General features: G+C 37.0%; 1 protein-coding gene and 1 pseudogene across 1 annotated transcript; one reads left to right on the top strand and one right to left on the bottom strand.

Moving 5' to 3' along the window:
• The window catches only part of LOC132043753 (subtilisin-like protease), a 61,360-nt pseudogene that overhangs the window by 24,708 nt on the left and 15,411 nt on the right, over nt 1-21,241 (top strand).
• LOC132043804 (subtilisin-like protease 4) lies at nt 527-20,827 on the bottom strand. Its single transcript, XM_059434266.1, has 10 exons — nt 20,729-20,827; nt 16,296-16,388; nt 16,155-16,223; nt 13,733-13,884; nt 13,469-13,528; nt 7,148-7,194; nt 6,535-6,801; nt 4,040-4,258; nt 3,714-3,851; nt 527-882 (listed from the first exon to the last, which is right to left on the bottom strand). Exons 1-10 carry the CDS (start codon nt 20,825-20,827, stop codon nt 527-529), a joined length of 1,500 nt encoding a protein of 499 aa, XP_059290249.1.

Below are 21,241 nucleotides of genomic sequence, written 5' to 3'. Positions count from 1 at the left end.
CAAGAGGAGAATCTCGGAAGGAGATAAAAGCGAAACGAGTGACATAGAAATTTCTATATACAAGTTATTCCATTTTCTTCAATTTTACCATAGCTTTTGTGTTGATTACATAAATCATTGAATCTGTCTGGAATTTCTCCCTCGATTTTGGTCGAAGTATCCAAAATTGGTTGACCAGATTGGGTACGGATCCCACACCCACACTCACCCCCTATCGTGTCGACACATGTGTGGCACCGAAAGTGAAGAGTCGGAGCAACATAGAAAGAGACTAGAACAGAACTCTAGTTGAGCTATATTGTAGAAATTCATAATAACAAAGCCAAAGGTGGTGTAATTTATTGTAACACATCACATACTCTGGCAGATCTCTCTTTTACACGATGCGATAAATATTAAACAACATGCCTTCAGCTAAATCCTAAAAATAATGGAAAAAATGAACCAAACAAGTGAACAATGTTTAGTGATCAATTCACAAATATCAAATATGGATGACAAACCAAATGAAAGTACTCACATTTGATTACCATTGATCAACCCTGGGAACGCCACCATGTTCTAGACATAATACTATCTTTCCTCTTATACCAGGGTCAGTGAGTGATCCTGGTTTGCAATAAGGTGTTTCAAATTCATCACTTGCATTTTTTCTAGCATCAAATAGAGTGAAGAATGTTGAGTTGGAAATCTTTGGATAAGCAGATTCTCCTTCAAATTTCTCTCCATTTCCAAGCTTAACTGTAGCTTTTAGCTTTCTATCAACAGTGCTAGCGTCTACTGTAAGAATCCATGGGGCTGTGTTTTCTACGTAGTTACTAGATGGACCATAATTGCCGGCAGAGCAACTTACAAGAATACCTCTTTCCGTTGCACTGTACGTGTAACACCCCGTAAACTTGAAATAGGTGTGAACATGCAAAAATCTAGTATTAAGATGATATTATGTCGATATGAATCCATTCTTGATGAATTCGGGTGGAAGATGGTCGTTTTGAAGTCAAACCAATTAGTGAAGTTCTTAAGGCCTCTTAGAATTCGCCTAAGTTTTGGTAGGTACGTCGAATTTTCATGAAAATGTGTTGTGAATTTGGAAAACCTTCCTCAATGAAAGTTTTAGATCTTTGAAATAGATTTCCAACGGTAGGTCGCCCAACCCAAACGAAGTTACGTACAAGAAGTTATGTCCATTTTACCGAACAACGTGCAGGCACGCCGACTTTTCAGGGTGCGTGGGAGAGCGTGCGATGGCCCCGCATCGCGGGACATCATGCAAGTCTAAGTATTGAGCTGCGAACATCGCGATGGTCCCGCATCGCGGACCCATCGCAAAACGGGTCGATTTCGGGTCAAAAAGGTCGGGTTTACGCGTTTTAAGTTATATTTAAGGTTTGGGGTTTATTTCCCCAGCACCCCATTCACGAAAGATTACCCTAAAGTCAGTAAGAACAAGTCCCAAGCCTCAAGAACCCTAAAAGGTAAGTGTTATCATGATTCTAGGTTGAATCCAAGTTCCTAATCCCTTTCTAACATGATTTTATGACCAAAACCTAGGGTTTACAACATAATTCTTTCCAAAGTGATTCAAGCTAGGGTTTGGGTGTTCTTCATTAGAAAAGTGATTTGTTAAACCTTGTTTACATATTAAGGTATGTCTCCCTTTTAAAAACCTTATTTTGAATGTATGTCTCCCTTTTAAAAACCTTATTTTGAATGTATGTCTCCCTTTTAAAAACCTTATTTTGAATGTATGTCTCCCTTTTAAAAATCTTATGGTGATTTGTATGTCTCTTTAAAAATAAAACCCTTTTTGAATATAAAGGTCATTTATATGTCTCTTTTGCAAACTCTCTTGAAAGATTGATTCTTTATAAAAGCATGTTTGAATGATATGCTGAATTGGTTTTACCCTCTCGAAATTTATTACATGTTTTGATTAATGGTTAATTTGCGTGAGGGGACAAGCCCACATTAAATCTAGATTGTAACAAACCCTATATATGTATGTGATATTATGAATCATTTTCTTCTATAAGAGATGATCAGTGATGATGGTTAATTTTTGGTATTGATGATTTTACAAAGGAACTATGATAAAGTAATATTACTTAAAGAAGTGGAAACCTTTTGATGATTATCTATGAGATTATGACTTTTCGTAATGGCATAATGAGCTTTAATGCTATTTTATGGTGTGACTACTTTGAGACAAATTGTGAATCGGCTTTTATGCTCGAACTTTGTTGTTGTGTTTGGCCTAGCTACTCGGGAGGAAGGGTAGCCACTATGGATCCTAGTGTGGTAATTACCTAGCCATTCGGGAGGAAGAGTGGCCCACACCCGCTACCCGGGGTGTGATTCAAGCCTAGCTATTCGGGGGGAAGGATGGCCACGGCCGGGTTCGCTACACGGGGTGTGATGTATGCCTAGCTATTCGGGAGGAAGGATAGCCACCGCGTACTACATAGTCCGGTGTGATTTATGCCTAGCCATTCGGGAGGATGAGTGGTCACCGAGGATCTCATATTCCGGTGTGCTTACGCCTAGCCATTCGGGAGGATGAGTGGCCACCGAGGATCTCATATTCCGGTGTGCTTACGCCTAGCCATTCGGGAGGATGAGTGGTCAAGGATCTCGTATTCCGGTGTGCTTATGCCTAGCCATTCGGGAGGATGAGTGGTCACCGAGGATTTCATATTCGGTGTGTTTATGCCTAGCCATTCGGGAGGATGAGTGGTCACCGAGGATCTCATATTCCGGTGTGCTTATGCTCTCATTCGGGAGGATGAGTGGTCAGAGGATTTCATATTCGGTGTGTTTATGCCTAGACATTCGGGAGGATGAGTGGTCACCGAGGATTTTATAATCCGGTATGGTCTGTGACAAGGGAACCCTATGGGGATCCCATGTGATTTATTCTTGGGCTGTATTGGCATGTGACATTCTTATTATCTTATGGAATTGTTGATGACTATCTTAATTGATCAATTTGAAAGGCATATTTGAAAGTTGTAACTTGACAAAAGACTTTATAATCGGTTTTAATAATTCTTATTAAGATACACATGTTGATTACTTGTCTTATATTGAGTAATGGTTTTGTAAAGCCAAATGATATTAAGAATCAAAAAGTGGAATGATTTTTTTATGCCATCTTCTCGAAGGTGATTTCTTTATGTATTATTATATTTTATTTTTATAATATTTGTTGTCCCCGAGACACTCTACCCGCATCGAGCATACCATTGTTGTTTTTGATGGTATGTTAGGTATCATTGAGAGCGAGGTTAGTGATACGCCTACGATTTAAGAGAACTTGCACAACGAGACTATTCGGTGAGCCCACATGATTGTTCGTGGGGCACCATTCTATCTTTACTTTTCGCCTTTTTGTTTCGGGCCGCGTCCCGATGATTTAGACATTCATCATTATCTTGAAGCTCCATAGTATACGTTCTTGTGGGTAGTTGTTGAGTTATTGATTAACTCTCGGGCACGTTATTACGTTTGACTAAGTATTTGGTGAATAAAGACTTCCGCTAATTTAATTTATATATTCATGATTTGTTACATTTACTTTATAAGCGTTGGAGGCGAATGTTGAACCAAAGCGGGTTCAAGTGTTATTATTGTATCGTTTAGGTTCTTCCGATGTTGTTCATGACGTCGGATGCCGGTCACGTCTAGGGTGGGTTTTGGGGCGTGACAGTACGCCCCAAGAGCAATAATGTCATCATAGAAAGGTAGATTGAAGCTTCCACTAAGAGATATCGAAAGAATATCTACACCATCATCTATAGCTGCATCCATGGCAGCTAAAATATTACTTTCTTTACAACCTTCATCAGAACTGCATACATTACAGAGGCGGAGCTAGAATTCGAAACTTGTGGGTTCGGGGTTCTAATTCTTTAAAGCTACTGGGTTCTAAGTTAATAGTTTGTACATATTTGACAAAAAATTTAATATAAATATATGATTCGGGCAAAAGCTACTGGGTTCGGTCGAACCCACGCCCGAAGGGCTAGCTCCGCCCTTGATACATTATATATGGCTATGTGGGCAAGAGGGGCAAGACCAACTGTAGAGCCATAAGCATTCCCATATACATTAGCACCTTTCACAAAGGCTCCAGCGACTGTGCCCGTTGTGTGAGTACCATGTCCATCATCATCTATCAGGAAACGATTGGCAAGTTGGTAAGTCGTCGCTCCTATGAGTTTGGTGTTACACTTTGTGGTGAAATTGGACTCACATACTGTTGAAAAAATATTACATCTCAAAAAGAATAAAATATCATCTTATTAATTTCTTTAATGTTTATGATTCATTTTGGTCAAATACGTTTGTTGCCCAACGTTTCTTACTATTCAATTTGATCAAATGAATAGTCTTTATTGCTAATTGCCTTATGGCTTTTAGGGTGTATTCGGTATGGAAAATGTTTTCCTAGAAAATAAGTGAATTTTCACTTATTTTCTCATATTCGTTTGAGTAGTGAAAAATAAGTGAATTTTTTTACTTATTTTCTCATGTTCGTTTGGTTGATAGAAGATGTTTTCCGAAAAATACTCATCCAAGCCTCACCAACTCCAACCCAACCCCATACCCCCACCCCACCCTACCCACTCCCACCCACCCACCTACGCCCCCACCCCCTTCTAAAACAAATTTCTTTTGATTTTTTTGTTTTTGTTTTTTGCACCCCACCCCCAACCCTCACCAACTCCAACCCAACCCCATACCCCCCACCCTCCCCCTCCCCCATGCCCGTCCCCCCCCATTTTTTATTTATTTTTTTTTTGCACCCCCACCCCCAACCACTCCCATAACCCATACACCACCCCTCCTCCGCACCTTAGCCCCACCCACCCTCCCCCCACAACATTTTTTTTTTTTGAAGTTCTTAATTTTTTTTTCTGAATTTTCTACACGATCACATCCCCGTCACCCCCTCCCACCTTGCGTGGAACCCATACCACACCAACACCAACATTTTTTGTGAAGTTTTTTTTTATCTTTTGCGGGTTTCTACACTCCCAGACACCCCCTACCCAATTAAAAAAATCTTTTCACCACCCACCCCACGCCCCACCCCCCCCCCCCCCCCAATACCCATGACCCTCCAAAAGTTTTAATTTTTAACCACGCAAAGTTTCAATTTTTTTAATTGTCAACTTTTTTCAATTTTTTTTGGAGGGGGTGGGGTGGGGGTTGGGGGGGCTTAAATGAGGGGGATCTTTAGGGGTGGGGGTGCAAAAAAAAAGTCAAAACCTTTTTTTCAAAAAAAATAATGTTGGGGGGGGGGGGGGGGGCAAAAAAAGTCAAAACCTTTTTTTCAAAAAAAAAAAAAAAATTTGTAGGGGGTTGGGGGGTGCGGGGGTGAGGTAGGGTGCTGGGTGGGGTCGGGGTGCAAAATAAAAAGTCAACCTTTTTTTCAAAAAAAATATTTTTTTGTGGGGGGGGGGGGGGTTCGGGGGGTGCGGGAGGGGTTAGGTTTTTTCAAAAAAAATAATTTTTTTTTTAGGGTGGGTTTTGGGGTGCAAAAAAAAGTCAAAACCTTTTTTTTTTTCAAAAAAAATAATTTTTTTGTGTGTGGGGGGGGGGGGGGGGGGGGGTGGGGTGGTTGGGGTTTGGGTGGGGGTGCAAAAAAAAAAATAATGTTAAAACTTTTTTTCCAAAAAAAAATTATTTTTGACGGGGAGGAGGTATGGGGAAGGGGGAAAACATGGGGTGGAAAATGTTTTCCTTCATGGGACCACCCTTGGGGTTGGAGTGGTTGGGGTTGGGTTGGGTGGTTGGTGGAATGAACTTGTGAACTTATTTTCCCTACTTTTATTAGGAAAGTCATTTTCTCCAATTTTGAGGAAAATGTTTTCCAAATTTTTTGACGAAACGAACATGAGAAAATTATTAGAAAACATTTTCTAGAAAATGTTTTCCTCCATGGTACTATATAACACACCCTTACTCCTCTTTTATTAGTTTATATATATATATATATATATATATATATATATATATATATATATATATATATATATATATATATTAATAAGACTTCATAGAGAATAAAATATGAACTTTAAAAAATAAGGCTTTGATCCCTAGTGGGTTTGACCCCGTTAAATTAGTGGAACGTTGGCAAATAATCAAAAATATTTAGACTTCATCTGAGTAGTCTTTATTGCTAATTGCCTTTATGGGTTTGACCCCTGTTAAATTAGTGGAACGTTGGCAGATAACCAAAAACATTTAGACTTCATCTCTTCTTTGACCTATACATATGATCTTGTGTATTCATCTTGGGGAGTGTAACCAAGAACCAAATTCCTTTTTTCATCTCATTTTCTTTTGCTGAATTTCTATCTTGTGAAATCTTTGTTAGATTTTGGCTCTTAGTTTTATACTAAAAGAGCTTGTTGAATCCTAGGATACATCATACCGGGTGAAATATCTTTAATGACATGCCTCAAGCTTTCAAGAATTCCTACAGTGTTCGTGATCAAGTATTTTCTGTCAGATTTCAAACACATACTCCCTTCCACTTAGCTGGCGGGGGAGGCATCCCAACATAGCAAAATGAAGGATGGTCGGGAAAAATTCCAATGTCTATAACTCCGATGATCACACCTTTCCCATAGTTAGAATCCTTCCATACACCCATGTTCTGCTGCAAACCAAGAAAGCTTGGAATATGAGTAGTGTGCAAGGACAAAATCCTCTGTGGCTGTGCAGAAACAAAGCCGTGTATCTTCTCTATTTCCTTCACTTCTAATGCGGTTAATCTTGCTGCAAAGCCTTTTTATCACATTTCGATAGGAATAGATTATGCTAGCAGGCTCTTCGTTTCCACTTGAGCTAATTGCTGTATTTTTAGGCAAAAAAGAACGGTAATAGCTCCCTAAATCCATTGATCATGATTGAGTAGAAATTTGGCCTTGTAGGAATTCAACATGGACTGTGTAAGTCTCCAAATTACTCTGTATACTAAGCCATGGGAATGAGCAAAAGATGAAAATAAGAAGGATTTCCAAGAATCCCATGGCAACTATGGAGTGAAAATAGTGTACTTAATAGAAGACTGATGTTGTAATTGGAATATGAATTAGATAAACTTTTCAGATTTAGAACTATCTGTATATACAGTGCTTTGTCCTTTGACTATTCAAGTTCATTTTTGTTTTGCTCCACCTGCAAAATCACTTTGATGAACTCACTCACAGTGTGAAGCTTATTAATTGTTTATCAAAAGCAGGCCCTTTATTTGGTTAGTGTCATTCATTGTGGAATACGAACTATGCCGGGAGGAAAAACTACTGAAGGATAACGAAAAGAAAGGCCACTAGTGTGAAAGAGACTAGTATGGGCCTAACTCTAGTGGAAGTACTAAATACGATAAATTCATTTATCTCCAAGACTTGTGAATGATATAGTAACAAATACTATAAAGTTGGTATGATATCTTTGTAACACATCACAGACTCTATAATTGAACTATATTCTATAGCAGATCTCTCTTTTACACGATGCAGAAAATATCAAACAAGTACAATATGTTTGGGGATCAATTTGACAAACATGGATTGAATTGATTTGCATGTTCAGTTAACAATAGATGTAGAACCGACAAGGGTTGTGGTGGGAGGTCTCGGGTTCGAGCCATGAGTATGGAAAAAACTTGTTAGAAAGCGCTTCTCCCTTAAATGGGCCTTACGCGGCACGAATCCGGATTAGTCGGGGCTCCAATACGGGTATCGAACATCGGATGGAAAACTAAAAAAAAGGAGGAAAACAAAAAACAATAGATGTAGACATGTCGTTAATGAGATTGAGATAAGATAGTCATCTAGTTCATTTTTGAAAGAAAACAAAATGCCTACAAGATCCTCTCATCCTGTCATGAAATATCACCAATCTGTCATGGGACCAGTCAAAATTGCACAAATTTCCCTTTATTTGTCAGGTGGAACGGGGGTTGGTAGGGGGTGGGGACGAGGGGGTGGGAGGTGGGTCATGGAGGGCCAGGGGAGAGGAGCCCCTGGAAGGGTAGGTGGGTTGGGGGGGGGGGGGAAGGGAAGAGGTGCGGGCAATGGGGACCGAGGGCGAGCAGGGTGTTAAGGGGGCAGACAGGAAACAATTAGTGTGGAATGACACTTAAAAACTTGTTTTCCCTACTATTGGAACTTATTTTCCTAAAATCAATAACTTTGAAAACATTTTAATTAACAAAATATGAAAAAATTGAAAAATATTTTTCGAAAACTTGAAGTGAAAAATATGAAGGGAAAATTGTGTTGATCTTTAATTTTTCCCTTCAAATGGGCTGGTCTTTAGTTTTTGACCTTTAGCAATCAAACATATGCCTAGTAGAGCATAAGCTTTTTAAGGAAACAAGTCAAGCGGGTGGGATATCATGATGCGAAAATAAAAACTTATGCCCCTGAAAAAAGTTGTTTGTTATGAAGGGCAAACTTAAAAATCAACACAAAATATGGAAGTGTCAATGATAAAAAGGAAATTAACACAAATAGTCATCCATTCAACTGCTTAAAATAAAAATAGCCAATAATGTATTATATATAATAGTTCCAAGTGCATTCGTGTTTTGATGATTGTCAAACTGTTTTAGAACCAGATAGAGACTTGGTCTGTAATCCGCTCTCTGTGCATCGTCAGTAGAGAACAGTTGTAAAGCCGAGCCACTTGCTACACACAAGTACAAAATGGTGAGTTGGCCCATTCTTTAGGTCAAAATGAATGAGTGGTCTCTACCATCCCACAGGCTCCCACTATATATACAATATGATGGCAATATATTGAGTAGCCTTGAAAAAACCCAATCTAAATCGTACAGAATCTACTGGCACAAGTTTCTCAAGTGCTCTTACGAACAAAGTCATCGACAAGCCGAAGAACCTGGTCTAGACACAAGCTATTATTTATGTTCTTTAGGTTGTTATGAGTCTTTGTTTACTTGTGCTTAAACTGTAAACCTACTCTTCCCAAAAATGAAGTTGTTTGTAGGTGTTCTACATTCTCAAGATTGCTTCCACAAACTCTTAAGTGGTACATTAGGCTAAAGTTAGCTTAGTTGTATTAGTTGAATTCTCAAAGGTTTCTTGTTGGAAGAGTATCTTTGTAAGAACATTTAGTGGTACGCTAGGCTAGAGTTAGCCTAGGTGTATTAGTTTCCTTGGCTAGAGTTAGTCAAGTGGAAGTGTTTGCAATTAGTGAGTTGCAAAGGTTTAGGGACTGCGGGAGTTAGTTCCTAGGTTGCATAATCGTTATTATAAGGGTGAGGAATTATGGGAGTTAGTTCCTAGCTTACGATAGAGTTGTAACCTGAAGTTGCTGGTGTAATGGAGTTGAAATCCTACTGGAATTGGTCGTGATTTTTAATCCCTTGAGTAAGGAGCTTTCTACTGTAAAATCATGCATTCTTTACTTACTGCACTGCATAAGGGAACTGGTACACAATCAGGTCCCTCATACATTATTTGGTGGACGCACAACCTATATATATATACATATACACAATATATATATATATATACAATCTATGTATACCAGTTAAGAAATAAATAGTCAATCTAAGTAGCTATTTCTATAAAGATCCCGATTAGACCCCGAGACTGGCTCCGAGTTGCTCATTCACACTTTGATGCGCCATTTTCTTTTGGGTCATTCACACTCCAAGTTGATGTCAAGAATAAATTTTTCTTACTCATAGTACCCTTTGTAGAGAGAGATAGTCAAATCTACATTTTAAACTAAAAAGTAAAAGTAAAGTACATGTACTATATGTAAGCTAAAAAGTAGATAGATTCCATCCATATCTATCACCCTCTCACACACATTTCACATGGGTCTTATGTCATGCTCAAAATCTGGAGAGGCGTGGCCGGCATCCGGTGCCGTACTCAACCCGAGCGAATCACTCTATAACTGTAACTCTGGAGGGATAACCCTCAACTTAGGCCAACGGGCCTACCTGCAAGCAGAAAAATACCAACCAAGGTTGACAAGGCTGCGTCGTAAACCATTTGTAAATAACAACTATCATACCTGGAGGGCATACACACCCAAAACATATTGTTACACCTCGGAAATTTCCCCTTAGCGTACAATGAATGGACTAACGAAGGGCATGGTGTATACGAGGTTTGGATAAGTAAGAAATAGTATTTGATGGTCCTAATTATGATTTCCAAAGCCATTCGAGCTAAGGAAAGAAAGTTGTTAAGGAAAGCGAGTTATAAGTCGTGTGTCGGGCAAATTACGAGCATCAAGTTAATGATGTTTTAATGATGTTTTGGAGAAGAGTTATAATGTTCCTTAGATTGCTAATGAAGTGATAAACAAGTGTTAAGAAGGTTCCATAAGGATTAGAGATCAAACGAAACGACGGGAACCACTTCGGTGGAACTGTGAGTTCCACGACCATGTTCCACGGCCCACATAATATTCCACGGACCGTGGATGGGTCCGTGGAACTGCCAGTAGAAGTAGTGTCTGGCTGGTCATGAACCACGACCAGTTTCACGGACAACACCATGATCCACGGACCGTGAAGCAGTCCGTGGAACTCCCGACGACTGAAATGTTCCAACTCTTTAAATGTGATTCTCACTTCATTTATTTCATTTCCATACACGTCTTCAACATCTCAAGACCTCTAGAACCTTCCACACATTTCATCCACAAGAAAACCAAGGAAATCAAAGATCAATAACAAGAATTGGAGTGAATCAAGTGAAGGAAACCTTATTAAAGTCATTCAACTCAAGGAATCTCAAGAAAGGTGAAATAGGGTTTTGGTGAAAAAGGTGTATTACCATTCAAGGTTTATTTCTCCATCATCTAAGGTGAGTTTCATGACTTTTCCATGTTATTTGAAGTATTGTTAAGTTGAAACACTTGGATTGTAGAAGGGTATAGAAAATGGGTCATAAATGGGTGAATAGTGTCATTGTTGAGTAGTAGTTTGGATTGAATCATGAAATGGATATGTTTAGATTATAAATGCGTTATAAATGACATTTAAAACACGGAATAAGTATTATATGTGCAAGAACGCGATAGTGAACTTTGGTCATGTTTATGGAGAATTTGGAGTGAAATTGTGAAATATGGGCAATGCAATTGAATGATGCTTATTGTTTATGATATTGTGATTGTTATTATGAATGTTGGGAGTCGATATGGAATATGGAGGAAAGTAGTATAAACAAAGGAAATGCTGCCCAATTTTCTTTAGCTTTAGTAAGTACGTTCTTATGATTGTTTAGCTAATGTCGATATGAATTCCCTTTAAGGTATAAGCGAGTGCATTAAAGGAGAACGAGCAAGCGATAGAATAGTAAACGACAAAGGTATGTAAGGCTAGTCCTTTCTTTCTAAGGCATGAATCTTATGACATGAATTTCCTCCTTCTTTACGAATTTCCTATCCTCAAGAAAACTATGAGTCCTTGTTCATGAATAAGCTATATGAGATAAGAGATATGCGATGAGTACGATATTGATGATGACAAGCTAAGTCTAAGAGATGCTATAGTCTATGATATGATGTTTCTATAAAGCTAAGGAAGCTATCCATAGTTTATTGATGTTGATTATTGTATACACTCACCTTATGTGCTACTTCTTTCAAGGTGAGGTGGAATGTTCATCGTGACTCCATAATGTAATCGGGGGTTCACGACCTTTACGCCACTCGATAAAGTATAATCGTCCATGAGTCCCATGCATGCATTATGATGAATCATGATGATCAATTATGATGGTGCCATTATATGCTTACCAGACGATTAATAATGACGAGTCTATGACGAAGTATGATTGATATGATGATATATGTGTGGTATGATGATATATATGCATATGTGATGAATAACAATGGTAAGTATACGGTATATGTTATGAAGTTCACGTCATGGAAATGATATTATTTTTAATAGATTGTCCTTAATTTAAATACATGTTTTATAGAAAGTCATGATAAGCTTATGAGATGCATGTGATGATAAGAGATATCTACAGGAGCCTCGTCGTAGGCGAGGTACGGAAGACATATATATGATCGTCGAACCACGTGGCCGAATACGAGATCTTGTCGAGCCACTATGTGGCCGAATACGAACATTGTCGAGCCACTACGTGGCCGAATACGGATATTGTCGAGCCACTACGGCCCGAATACGGATAATGCTTGAATGTGTATAAATAGATACGGCACTATCAAACGCAGATGATGATAAGGTATGATTAGTTAAGCTAAGGTCATGATATGCTTATGCGACGTACAATAATGTTAAGAATGGTACCGAGCCTATATGGGCGGGTACGGGGGGTTGTCTTTATGTTGTAAATTATGGTACATATATATATATATATATATATATATATATATATATATATATATATATATATATATATATATATATGTGTGTGTGTGTGTGTGTGTGTGTGTATGTGTGTGTGTATATAAGTATGTGGATGTAACAAGTGCATCTTTAGAGAAGCAAAGAGGTAAGTACGTACGGCGAATGTTCAAAAAGGTATTATGAGACATGGACGAGTTCCTTTATTTTATGTTATTCCTTATGTTCCTATTGTATGCCTTATTATTGTTCATGCCTTACATAATCGAGACAATGTTAAAATCATGTACCGACATCACACTTTTCTTTGACGACGCGTTCATGCCCACGAGGTAGACGGGGAGACGATGCGGATCTATAGGAGGCATCGGCATTTCTGAGAGCCCCCTTCTTTATTCCGAGAGATGCTATTTTGAGACAGTATTTTATGTATATATATATATATATATATATATTGGGCACGACGGGGTCTTGTCCCGTCCATATGTCTAGTACTCTAGTAGAGGCTCGTAGATACGCAGTGTGTGGTATGGCCCTACAGTCTTTATATATATGCACGTATGTATATTATTTTGATAAGCTAGAAGAGCTTATGTTTATAAGTAAATATGTCTCAAACGATGATAGTTTTCTATGATTATGAATGATAAGAAATATGAATGAAGAGCGGGATACGTAATAGAATGAGTGGTGCTCGGTGGTTAGCCCGGTGCCCGCGCGGCCCTAGTCGGGTCGTGACACATATATACATAGCTATGCAGGCCGACGAGGCCACCATAAGCGTCTATAACCAACAGTAACAAAATAAACATATACAAGGGCCGATAAGGCCTCTTAAAATACACATATTATACTGACAAAACAGATCTACAAGCCTTTACAAGATTGTAACTATAACATGGTCGGGACAGGGCCCTCTCTCACACTAGTAGGACCTGTCGAGTGTCAGCTAGTATGGTAAGCTTAATGTCATTCGGAGTTACCTGGTTCAGAGTTTTGTGTATGTACAGCATGGACACACACATCCATACTGTATATACACAAAACTATAAATCGGGTAACTCCGAATGACATGGAGCTTACCACACTGGCTGACATTCGGCAGGTCCTACTGGTGCAATTCTCCTGGCAACCTGTCTAAACCTGAGGGCATGAACACAATGTTCCCAAGTAAAGAGACGTCAGTACAAATAATGTATCGAGTATGTAAAGCGACTGAAACTAATACTGAAATGAAATATAAAGTAACTGAGCATAACTGAAGAGTTAATAAAGAATCCGATTGTACTTGCCTGCCTCTAACATCTAATAACCAATAATACGACGTCGAACTACTTAGCCTCATACAAGGCATTTAGACATGCATGATTAGCCCAGAAGGCACTCCATGTAGCCCCCAAGGCAAACGCGTATCTGTATAGCCCCGAAGGCAAGCGTGCATCTGTATAACCCCGAAGGCAGTCTGTATGGTAATAGCCCCATAGGTAAGCTTTATAGCCCTGAAGGAAAACATATCATAGCCTCGAAAGCAAACATCATAGGATCGAAGCCAACTAAAACTCTATGCATTCTTTAGTCATGTTTTCTATCGTTCTAAATATATAGCTAAGTTGACTAATCATGAGATCATTCCCAGTATTCTCCCTACAATAGGGTCATGGTAACCTAAGTACGACTATTACGAATAGCACATCTTTGTGAGGATAATCGAAAGTAGCTCGTCAAGAGGAAACATGCCAAAATGAGAAAGAAGGGTTAGCCTTTACATACCTCGAGTCGTCAGTTTGATCCAGTAACTAACTTGTCACCATTAGAATGTCTTTCCTATAACAAGGTATACATGAATTAACTTAGGTGACACTAGTATATCACGTATATCAAATAATAACTCGTCTCTAAAATGAATCGGACAACATTTCCCCTATTCTTAAATAACCACAACTTAACCAACAAGACCAACAACAACAACCACAACCTCCTTTACTCTCTATGAGCCCAAACCATCAACCACAAAAGTGTATATACAAAACAACCCAATATACGCTAGTATACAATATCTTTATACACTTCCTTCTCCCAAATTCTAGAAGCACAGAAACAACAACATGACAAAAACATCAACCCCTACTTATACTTAAGAAAATCCAGCCACAATAACTCAAGATCATATTCCAAAATAGTCCACAAAGCTAACTAGAGTTCTAGCATGTATTCTAACTTCTCTTCCAAAATTTCTCTATCTAACAAGTTGACTAAAGACTAAACTAACTCAAGAACATAGAGAAAAGATGTAATATTAACTCAATCACCCAAGAACATCCTCAATCTTAGGATACTTCACCAAGAAGAAAGCTTCAACTTCAACACAACAAGATCACTTCAACTCCTAGCAAGGTTTCCTAGCTTCTTGATACACTAATCACTTTGATTTACCTTGGACTTAGTCTTATCTATTAGGGAAAATTAGGGAGAGGGTTTGGGAGCTCTTAGGGTCTGTTTTGGATGATAAATGAAATAAAAGATCAAGCCACGAAATAAATAGATCAACACAACATCCTAGCCGCCTTAAAGTACGGTCTCAACACAACATCGGACCATACTTCACAAGGGAAAATTTTGGGATTCTATTTTTGAGGTACGATGGCCCTCACCAAAAGTACGGGTCGTACAAATTTGGCCCAAATTCGATTTTCATCGAAACGTATTCTCTTCGATTCGTTTAACCTCTAAACCTTGAGATACTTACTAAACATGGTTTTAAACTCTTGTATACTTAAGGTCAATCATAAATCCCTGCTCATAATCGCAAAAATAATTACACTCTCCGAGTCCACTTCGATTAAACTATGGGAAAACTCGACGTACAAAAGTATGAGATGTAATACCTTAATTCATTTTTCTCTCTTTTTACTTCATCCTCCAAACTCAATAGAGATAGATAGGATCTAACCTAAATGACCCAATAAAAACACTATTGAACCAAAATAACCCAAGAAAAAAACTGTTACCAAACTACCCTTAACATGGGAAATTCCTGCGTTAAAGGACCAGGACCTTCTTTAACGCAGTAAATTCCTGCGTTAAAGAGGGTTACAATTTCCAACACTTGTTTCACTCTATATTTTCACTCCATTTTCGTACTTTGGCCAAAGATTAGTCATGTCTAAAGACCCCGGAATGTCAATATTTTAAATAGAACCCGATGTTTGTTTGTGCGAACAATAATTTAGAATCAATACATCAAGGATACCTAATAGTTTGGATCATCGTTTTAAGGGTTGTAAAGTGCCCGAAGTAAGTTTGAAACTTGTTATCATTAGGTTTAAGTGTTATATTTTTTAGGGTTTAGATTTAAGCATGTTACTTTTTAGTTAGTGCATAACTTTATTTGGAATATGTCGAGTTTTTTTTTTTTTTTAAATTATTACTTTAGGATTTCACACGAGTTAATAATAAACGATAAAAAATACTAAAGATAATATTTATCATTAAGAAATATATACGCAAAATAAAAAACTATTTACATAAACTATGCAACATTAGAATGGGTCCCACATGTAGTAGACTTAAGAATATCCCGAGGCCTAAGTCTATCGCCACCACCCTCGCCATCGTCCCCATCCCCCTTCCTCCTCTTAATAGTTGTGTGCTCTAAGACATGATCGGCCGTCACTTTTTTCCCCCCTGCCCTTCCCCTTCTCCAGAGTCCGAACCATAGTATGTCTGTGGCCGACTGCTACGACCGCAGCCAATCTGTTGAGATTAGTACGGTCAACCTCAACATTGCCCTCCTGATCATCCTCATCGGGAGACGGGTCAGTAGCGCCGAAGGATGAACCTGAAAAAACATATAAAAATTAGTACTAGTTTTAATTTTATTCAATGCATTAACTTTTGTTTAAAATCAAACTTGTGTGTCGACGAGTTCCTGAGAGAGGTATGGAGTAGGATCTAAAGCAGTCTCGTGAACGGGATCCTGTATGACTAGATCTAGAGCGGTGTCCTGTCCAAGGTCCAAATAAATGTTAAAAAAATTAAAGTAATATTCAACTTATTTGGAATAAAAATTAAGTTTTACTAAAAATCTTACCTGTGGCTCGTCAGGCTCATTAGAAGACACCTATGGCTCTGCAGGCTTATGAGAAAACACCTGAGTGGGTGGCTGTGATGGACCTACTGTCGGCAAATCCTAAAATATGAAAAATTACGAAATAATAAGTGCCACATCTATTTAAAATAAGTACTTTAATGGTTTAAATAAGTATTTTGAATACTAACCGAGATAAGAAACTCTGCGAAATCAATAAACACGGACCCTCTACATTTCTCGCTGGCTGCTCCTCACGTAATGATGTACCCAACCAATAGAGATGCGACGATAGATACCGCCCCAATACAATATCTCTAAGATGCAAGATGGTGGGGGCCGCTCGCGTAAAAGAATCCATGCCATATTCAACCTACGGGGACGGAGCAAAGCCCCCATATATATACTTCCAGTCCATAATAGCTTGGACCTATGATTATCTTGTAGAGCACGTACTGCTCTATCGTTGGGCTCCGGGTGAACGTTGGGATCCATGGAGGTGTCGTATCTGTATAGACTAAATTATTCATTATTCTTGAAATTAAAGGGAAATTATGTTAACGAACTAATCCTTTATTATAGTAACTAACTAATCATTTATAAGGAAATTATATTAATGATGTTCAATCCAAAACTAAGGATTTAGTTTATCATTCATTATTCAGGATTTAGGTTATCGTTCGTTATTCAGGATTTAGTTAGTTATTCGTTATTCAGGATTTAGTTTGTCCTTCTTTATTCAAAATTTGTGGATTATGAGAATTATGTCGTATTATATTTTTGTGAATAATTATATCTAATTAAAATTTACTTAATTAATTAACTTTTAACTAAAAATTTATATTAAATAGCTAATTAATTTAACGGGAAATTATGTTAACTAACTAATCCTTTATCAGAAAAATATATTAACTAACTAATTGCAATGAACAATTGCTAACTAATTATTCTCCTAATAACTACAATTGAAGTAATAACAAACTAATTTATTTAACGAGAAATTATATTAACTACCTAATTAATAATTAATTAAATAATTAACACATAAAAATAGATAACTAATTAGCATATTAACAATTAACATAGGATAAACAGTTTCACAAATAAATAAATTAACAATGACATAATTAAATTACTATATTTTTTCTAATTAAACAATTCATAATCATTAACAACTAATAAATTAACAGGACAAAAATAAAAATAAAAACATTGCCAGTTCGAAAATGCCCAGTGGAAAACGAGCCAAAATAGCAAAAGTACAATCCATTTTTTGAAATTCGAGACTACGAAACGTTAATCATGCTTAGGATCATAATGTATTTAACAAAAATAATTAGAAAGTTCATAGTAATATACCTTGAGCGAAGTTTGTCGTAGGGCTGTTTGAATCGAGTTGTACGTCATTTTTTTCTAAAATTCAACCTTCGAATCTTGTTCCTTGACTTGAATATACCGAGAATCTTTACTTTCCAAGTGAAATTTGAATCGAAAACGGTATTTTTTTTTTTTTTTTTGAGGTGGGACTCGAGCTTCTCATCCTTTAATGGTGGTTTTGGGAATTTTTTATGGCAAGTGGGACCAGGTGGTGGAACGGAAGTGCCATGTTTGTGGTTTTACACAACAACTTGTTCTTTAAAGGAAGCATAACGTGGTCCCTTAATGCAGCAAATTGCTACGTTAAGGTTACTTTTGTAGTCTCTTTTTCTTCTTGGAGTATTTTGGTTCGTTTAACTTTTTGTTAGGGCATTTAGGTTCCGGACTCCTACTTTTAGCTGACACATGGTACATCTACTTTACTTTTTACTTTAGTGTTAATTTGACTACTTATCTCTACAAAGGGTACATTTGACATATCATATCCATTCTCAACATTCTTGACAATTCCTTCTTGACTGTAATCTTTTTCTTTTCCTTATCTTTTACGTAGTACTTTTTCCTTCAATCACGGTTCTTCTTTTTCCACACAATATTACTTCAATGCAAATAATTCAAAAAGTTTCATTGTGAGTTTGATGTGTAATGAGCAGAACAATTTAACAATAGGAAAAGGGTCAAATTTAACCCCCAATTATTGTTTATGAATTAAAATTACCCCTGTTAGACTGACCGATCAAATATGCCCCTCCGTCAACATACTTGTTAAAATTGCCCTTATCACTAGCGGATGGGTGATTAGGACTCCTTACGTACTTCCACTAAGGGATTACTTAATTTTTTTTTTTTTTCAAAATAAATTTTACTTGATATAAAAATAGAAATCATCATTTTTATAGTTTCAAATATTTAACAAAAAATCTTTAATAAATTAACAACAACAACAACATATCAAAAGAATTCCACAAGTAGAATGCTGGGGATGATAAAGTGTATACAGATCTTTACCCTACTTAGCACAAGCGTACAAAGAGATGTTCCGTAGACTAAAATCCATAATGAATCATAGTGAAAAATAAAAAATTGTTTCATTTTCGACATCTAAAAGATCCAAGAAGAAGAACTAGGGAAAGCATTGTTACTAATTGTATATGGCCCATTATTCATTAGTGCCTTTACAAGTGTGAACAACTTAAGTAATGTGCTACTAGTCCCAAAAGAAGGGGAAAATCATAAAAATGTGCAAATTTAATTTTGAAATTAATATGTGGTTTAGCCTGTTAGGGAATCTTGTTATTGTCTTCATATTTCAGTCAAAAGGTCACTTCCTAGTACTAAAAGATACTCGTTGAATCCAAATATAGCCATTCCTAATACTTAAGTAGAGAAATATCAGTCCTCCCAATAAATATCATCAGATAAAATAAGTATTGGATCTTATGATCGCTGAGCTAGGCTTAAACAATTTCCCTAAAATGTCTCATATTATAACAAAGTATCCCTTCACTTTATATGAAAAAAAAAAAGAAAAAAAAAAGAATTTCACTAACTACTAATGCCGGACTATATTCGCACCTCCAGCATCAGGAAAAAAGTATAAGTTTCGAGTTCTATTGTCTATAAACTGATTTATCTTACAGACCATTCTTCCTTTTTTTTTTTTTTTTTATCGGACAAAAAAGAATGGCCTTTAAGATAAACCAATTTATAGGCAATGGACCGGGAAAAAAAAAACAATTGTCTTTAAGATAAATCAATTTATAGACAGTAGTTCAACTAGACATATTCTAATTCAGGCAGATATAGCATTAATCTACCATTTCCGCCTCAAACTATCACTACTAAAAAAACAGGAATTTTCGACCAAAAATTTCGACCACACGAGGTTGAAAAAGCCTTTATTTCGACCAATTTTTTGACCACACGCGTAGGTCGATAACAGCTTGGTCGAAAAAAAATTTCGACCACGTGTGGTCGAAATCACATTCTACCGAAATTAAGGGAAAAATTATTTTCGACCACATGTGGTCGAAAAAATTATTTTTATATTAAATTATATTTAACTTTTTCGACTACGTGTGGTCGAAAACATTATATATATTTAAATATAAAAAAGAAATTTATTTTCACAATTTCGACCACGTGGTCGAAATTGTAAATTGCGCCCGCACTTCAATCACATGGTCGAAATTGTAAAATTGGGCCCGTAATTTCGACCACATGTGGTCGAAATCGGCAAGAATTTTAAATTTCGACCACATGTGGTCGAAATTGAATTTTTTCGTACAATTTCCGACCTCGTGGTCGAAATTGCGAAATATCGAGTGATTTTCGACCACCTGGTCGAAAATCAAATATTTTTTCCAAAGATTTGCGCTTTTGACGACCCACCGCCAATTTCCAAATAACGGAATTCATCAACCAAAACAGCCATCCAATTCATCAACAATGCAACACAACAACCATAAACAATGTTCAAATACTTGAACACTTAAACATTATCCATTCAAACACTTATAAACATCATTCAAACACTTAAACATTATAAACTTAAAAGTACTTCTAATTCGAACTAAAACTACATTCAAACCCTTAAAGATAATATACATATCCATTTAAACATATCCATCATAAACTATTAATTTGGGCTTGCATACCCAACATCCTAGCCTCGAGGAATTAAGTGTTCTTGTTAATGCCGAGCAACTTGATGCTTCTCAATCCATTCCGTATTACCTCTTCGGTCATCGGTGTGCTACTTGGCCGAGTGGCTCGAAACTCCCCAAAGTGTTGTTGAAATTCGTTAAAATTGAAGGATACAATGTTAGTAGTCTAATTTAGTACTAAAAATAGATTATTATTGGTTACTAATGACTTACCCAAGTTCGCTCAGCCCTTGGCTCAACCCATCGGCCTGTACCATCGGCGTTCTTCTCTTTCCTCGTGTAAGTAATCTTGAAGATCTCATCTTGACCCATTTTTTGACAAACCACATACTAAACAAGCATAGAGATTGAACTAGTTTCTGTATCAAGAATCTTACAATATATATGTGATACAGTATACTTCAGTTCATTTCTTTAAAGATTCATCATATGGAGCAAAGTTACAAAATTTAGCAATTTTCAATTTTCAATTTCATTTTTTGAACTTCATATTAAATTTCTAATAGAAGAGGCATCTAGAATGAGAAGTCAAAGTTTTCAACTTATAATCAGGTTATTAGTCTATGTCTAATTAAACTGACATTAGCAGATAATTTTTTATAATGATCAAAACACAAATCCACTTATGAAAAAGAAAGTGTCTTTTTTTTCTACACTCAAAGTTTCTTTAACTTATGTATGAAGAATAAAAAAAACAGCACAAAACACTAAATTATGGCATCTCAA

The sequence above is a fragment of the Lycium ferocissimum genome, unplaced genomic scaffold (genome assembly GCF_029784015.1).
Source record: "Lycium ferocissimum isolate CSIRO_LF1 unplaced genomic scaffold, AGI_CSIRO_Lferr_CH_V1 ctg285, whole genome shotgun sequence".
Classification (NCBI taxonomy): domain Eukaryota; kingdom Viridiplantae; phylum Streptophyta; class Magnoliopsida; order Solanales; family Solanaceae; genus Lycium; species Lycium ferocissimum.
The sequence above is the reverse complement of the archived record's forward strand: the minus strand, read 5'-3'. Positions and strand labels throughout refer to the sequence as shown.

Excerpts from the sequence above, each read along its gene's own strand:
- LOC132043804 (XM_059434266.1), bottom strand. The coding sequence starts at position 20,827 with ATGGGTCAAGATGAGATCTTCAAGATTACTTACACGAGGAAAGAGAAG. Across the intron at positions 16,389-20,728 it reads CAAGGGCTGAGCGAACTTGG|GACACCGCTCTAGATCTAGT; the intron begins GTAAGTCATTAG and ends GACCTTGGACAG. Across the intron at positions 883-3,713 it reads TGACATTATTGCTCTTGGGG|CGTACAGTGCAACGGAAAGA; the intron begins CGTACTGTCACG and ends CGGGGTGTTACA.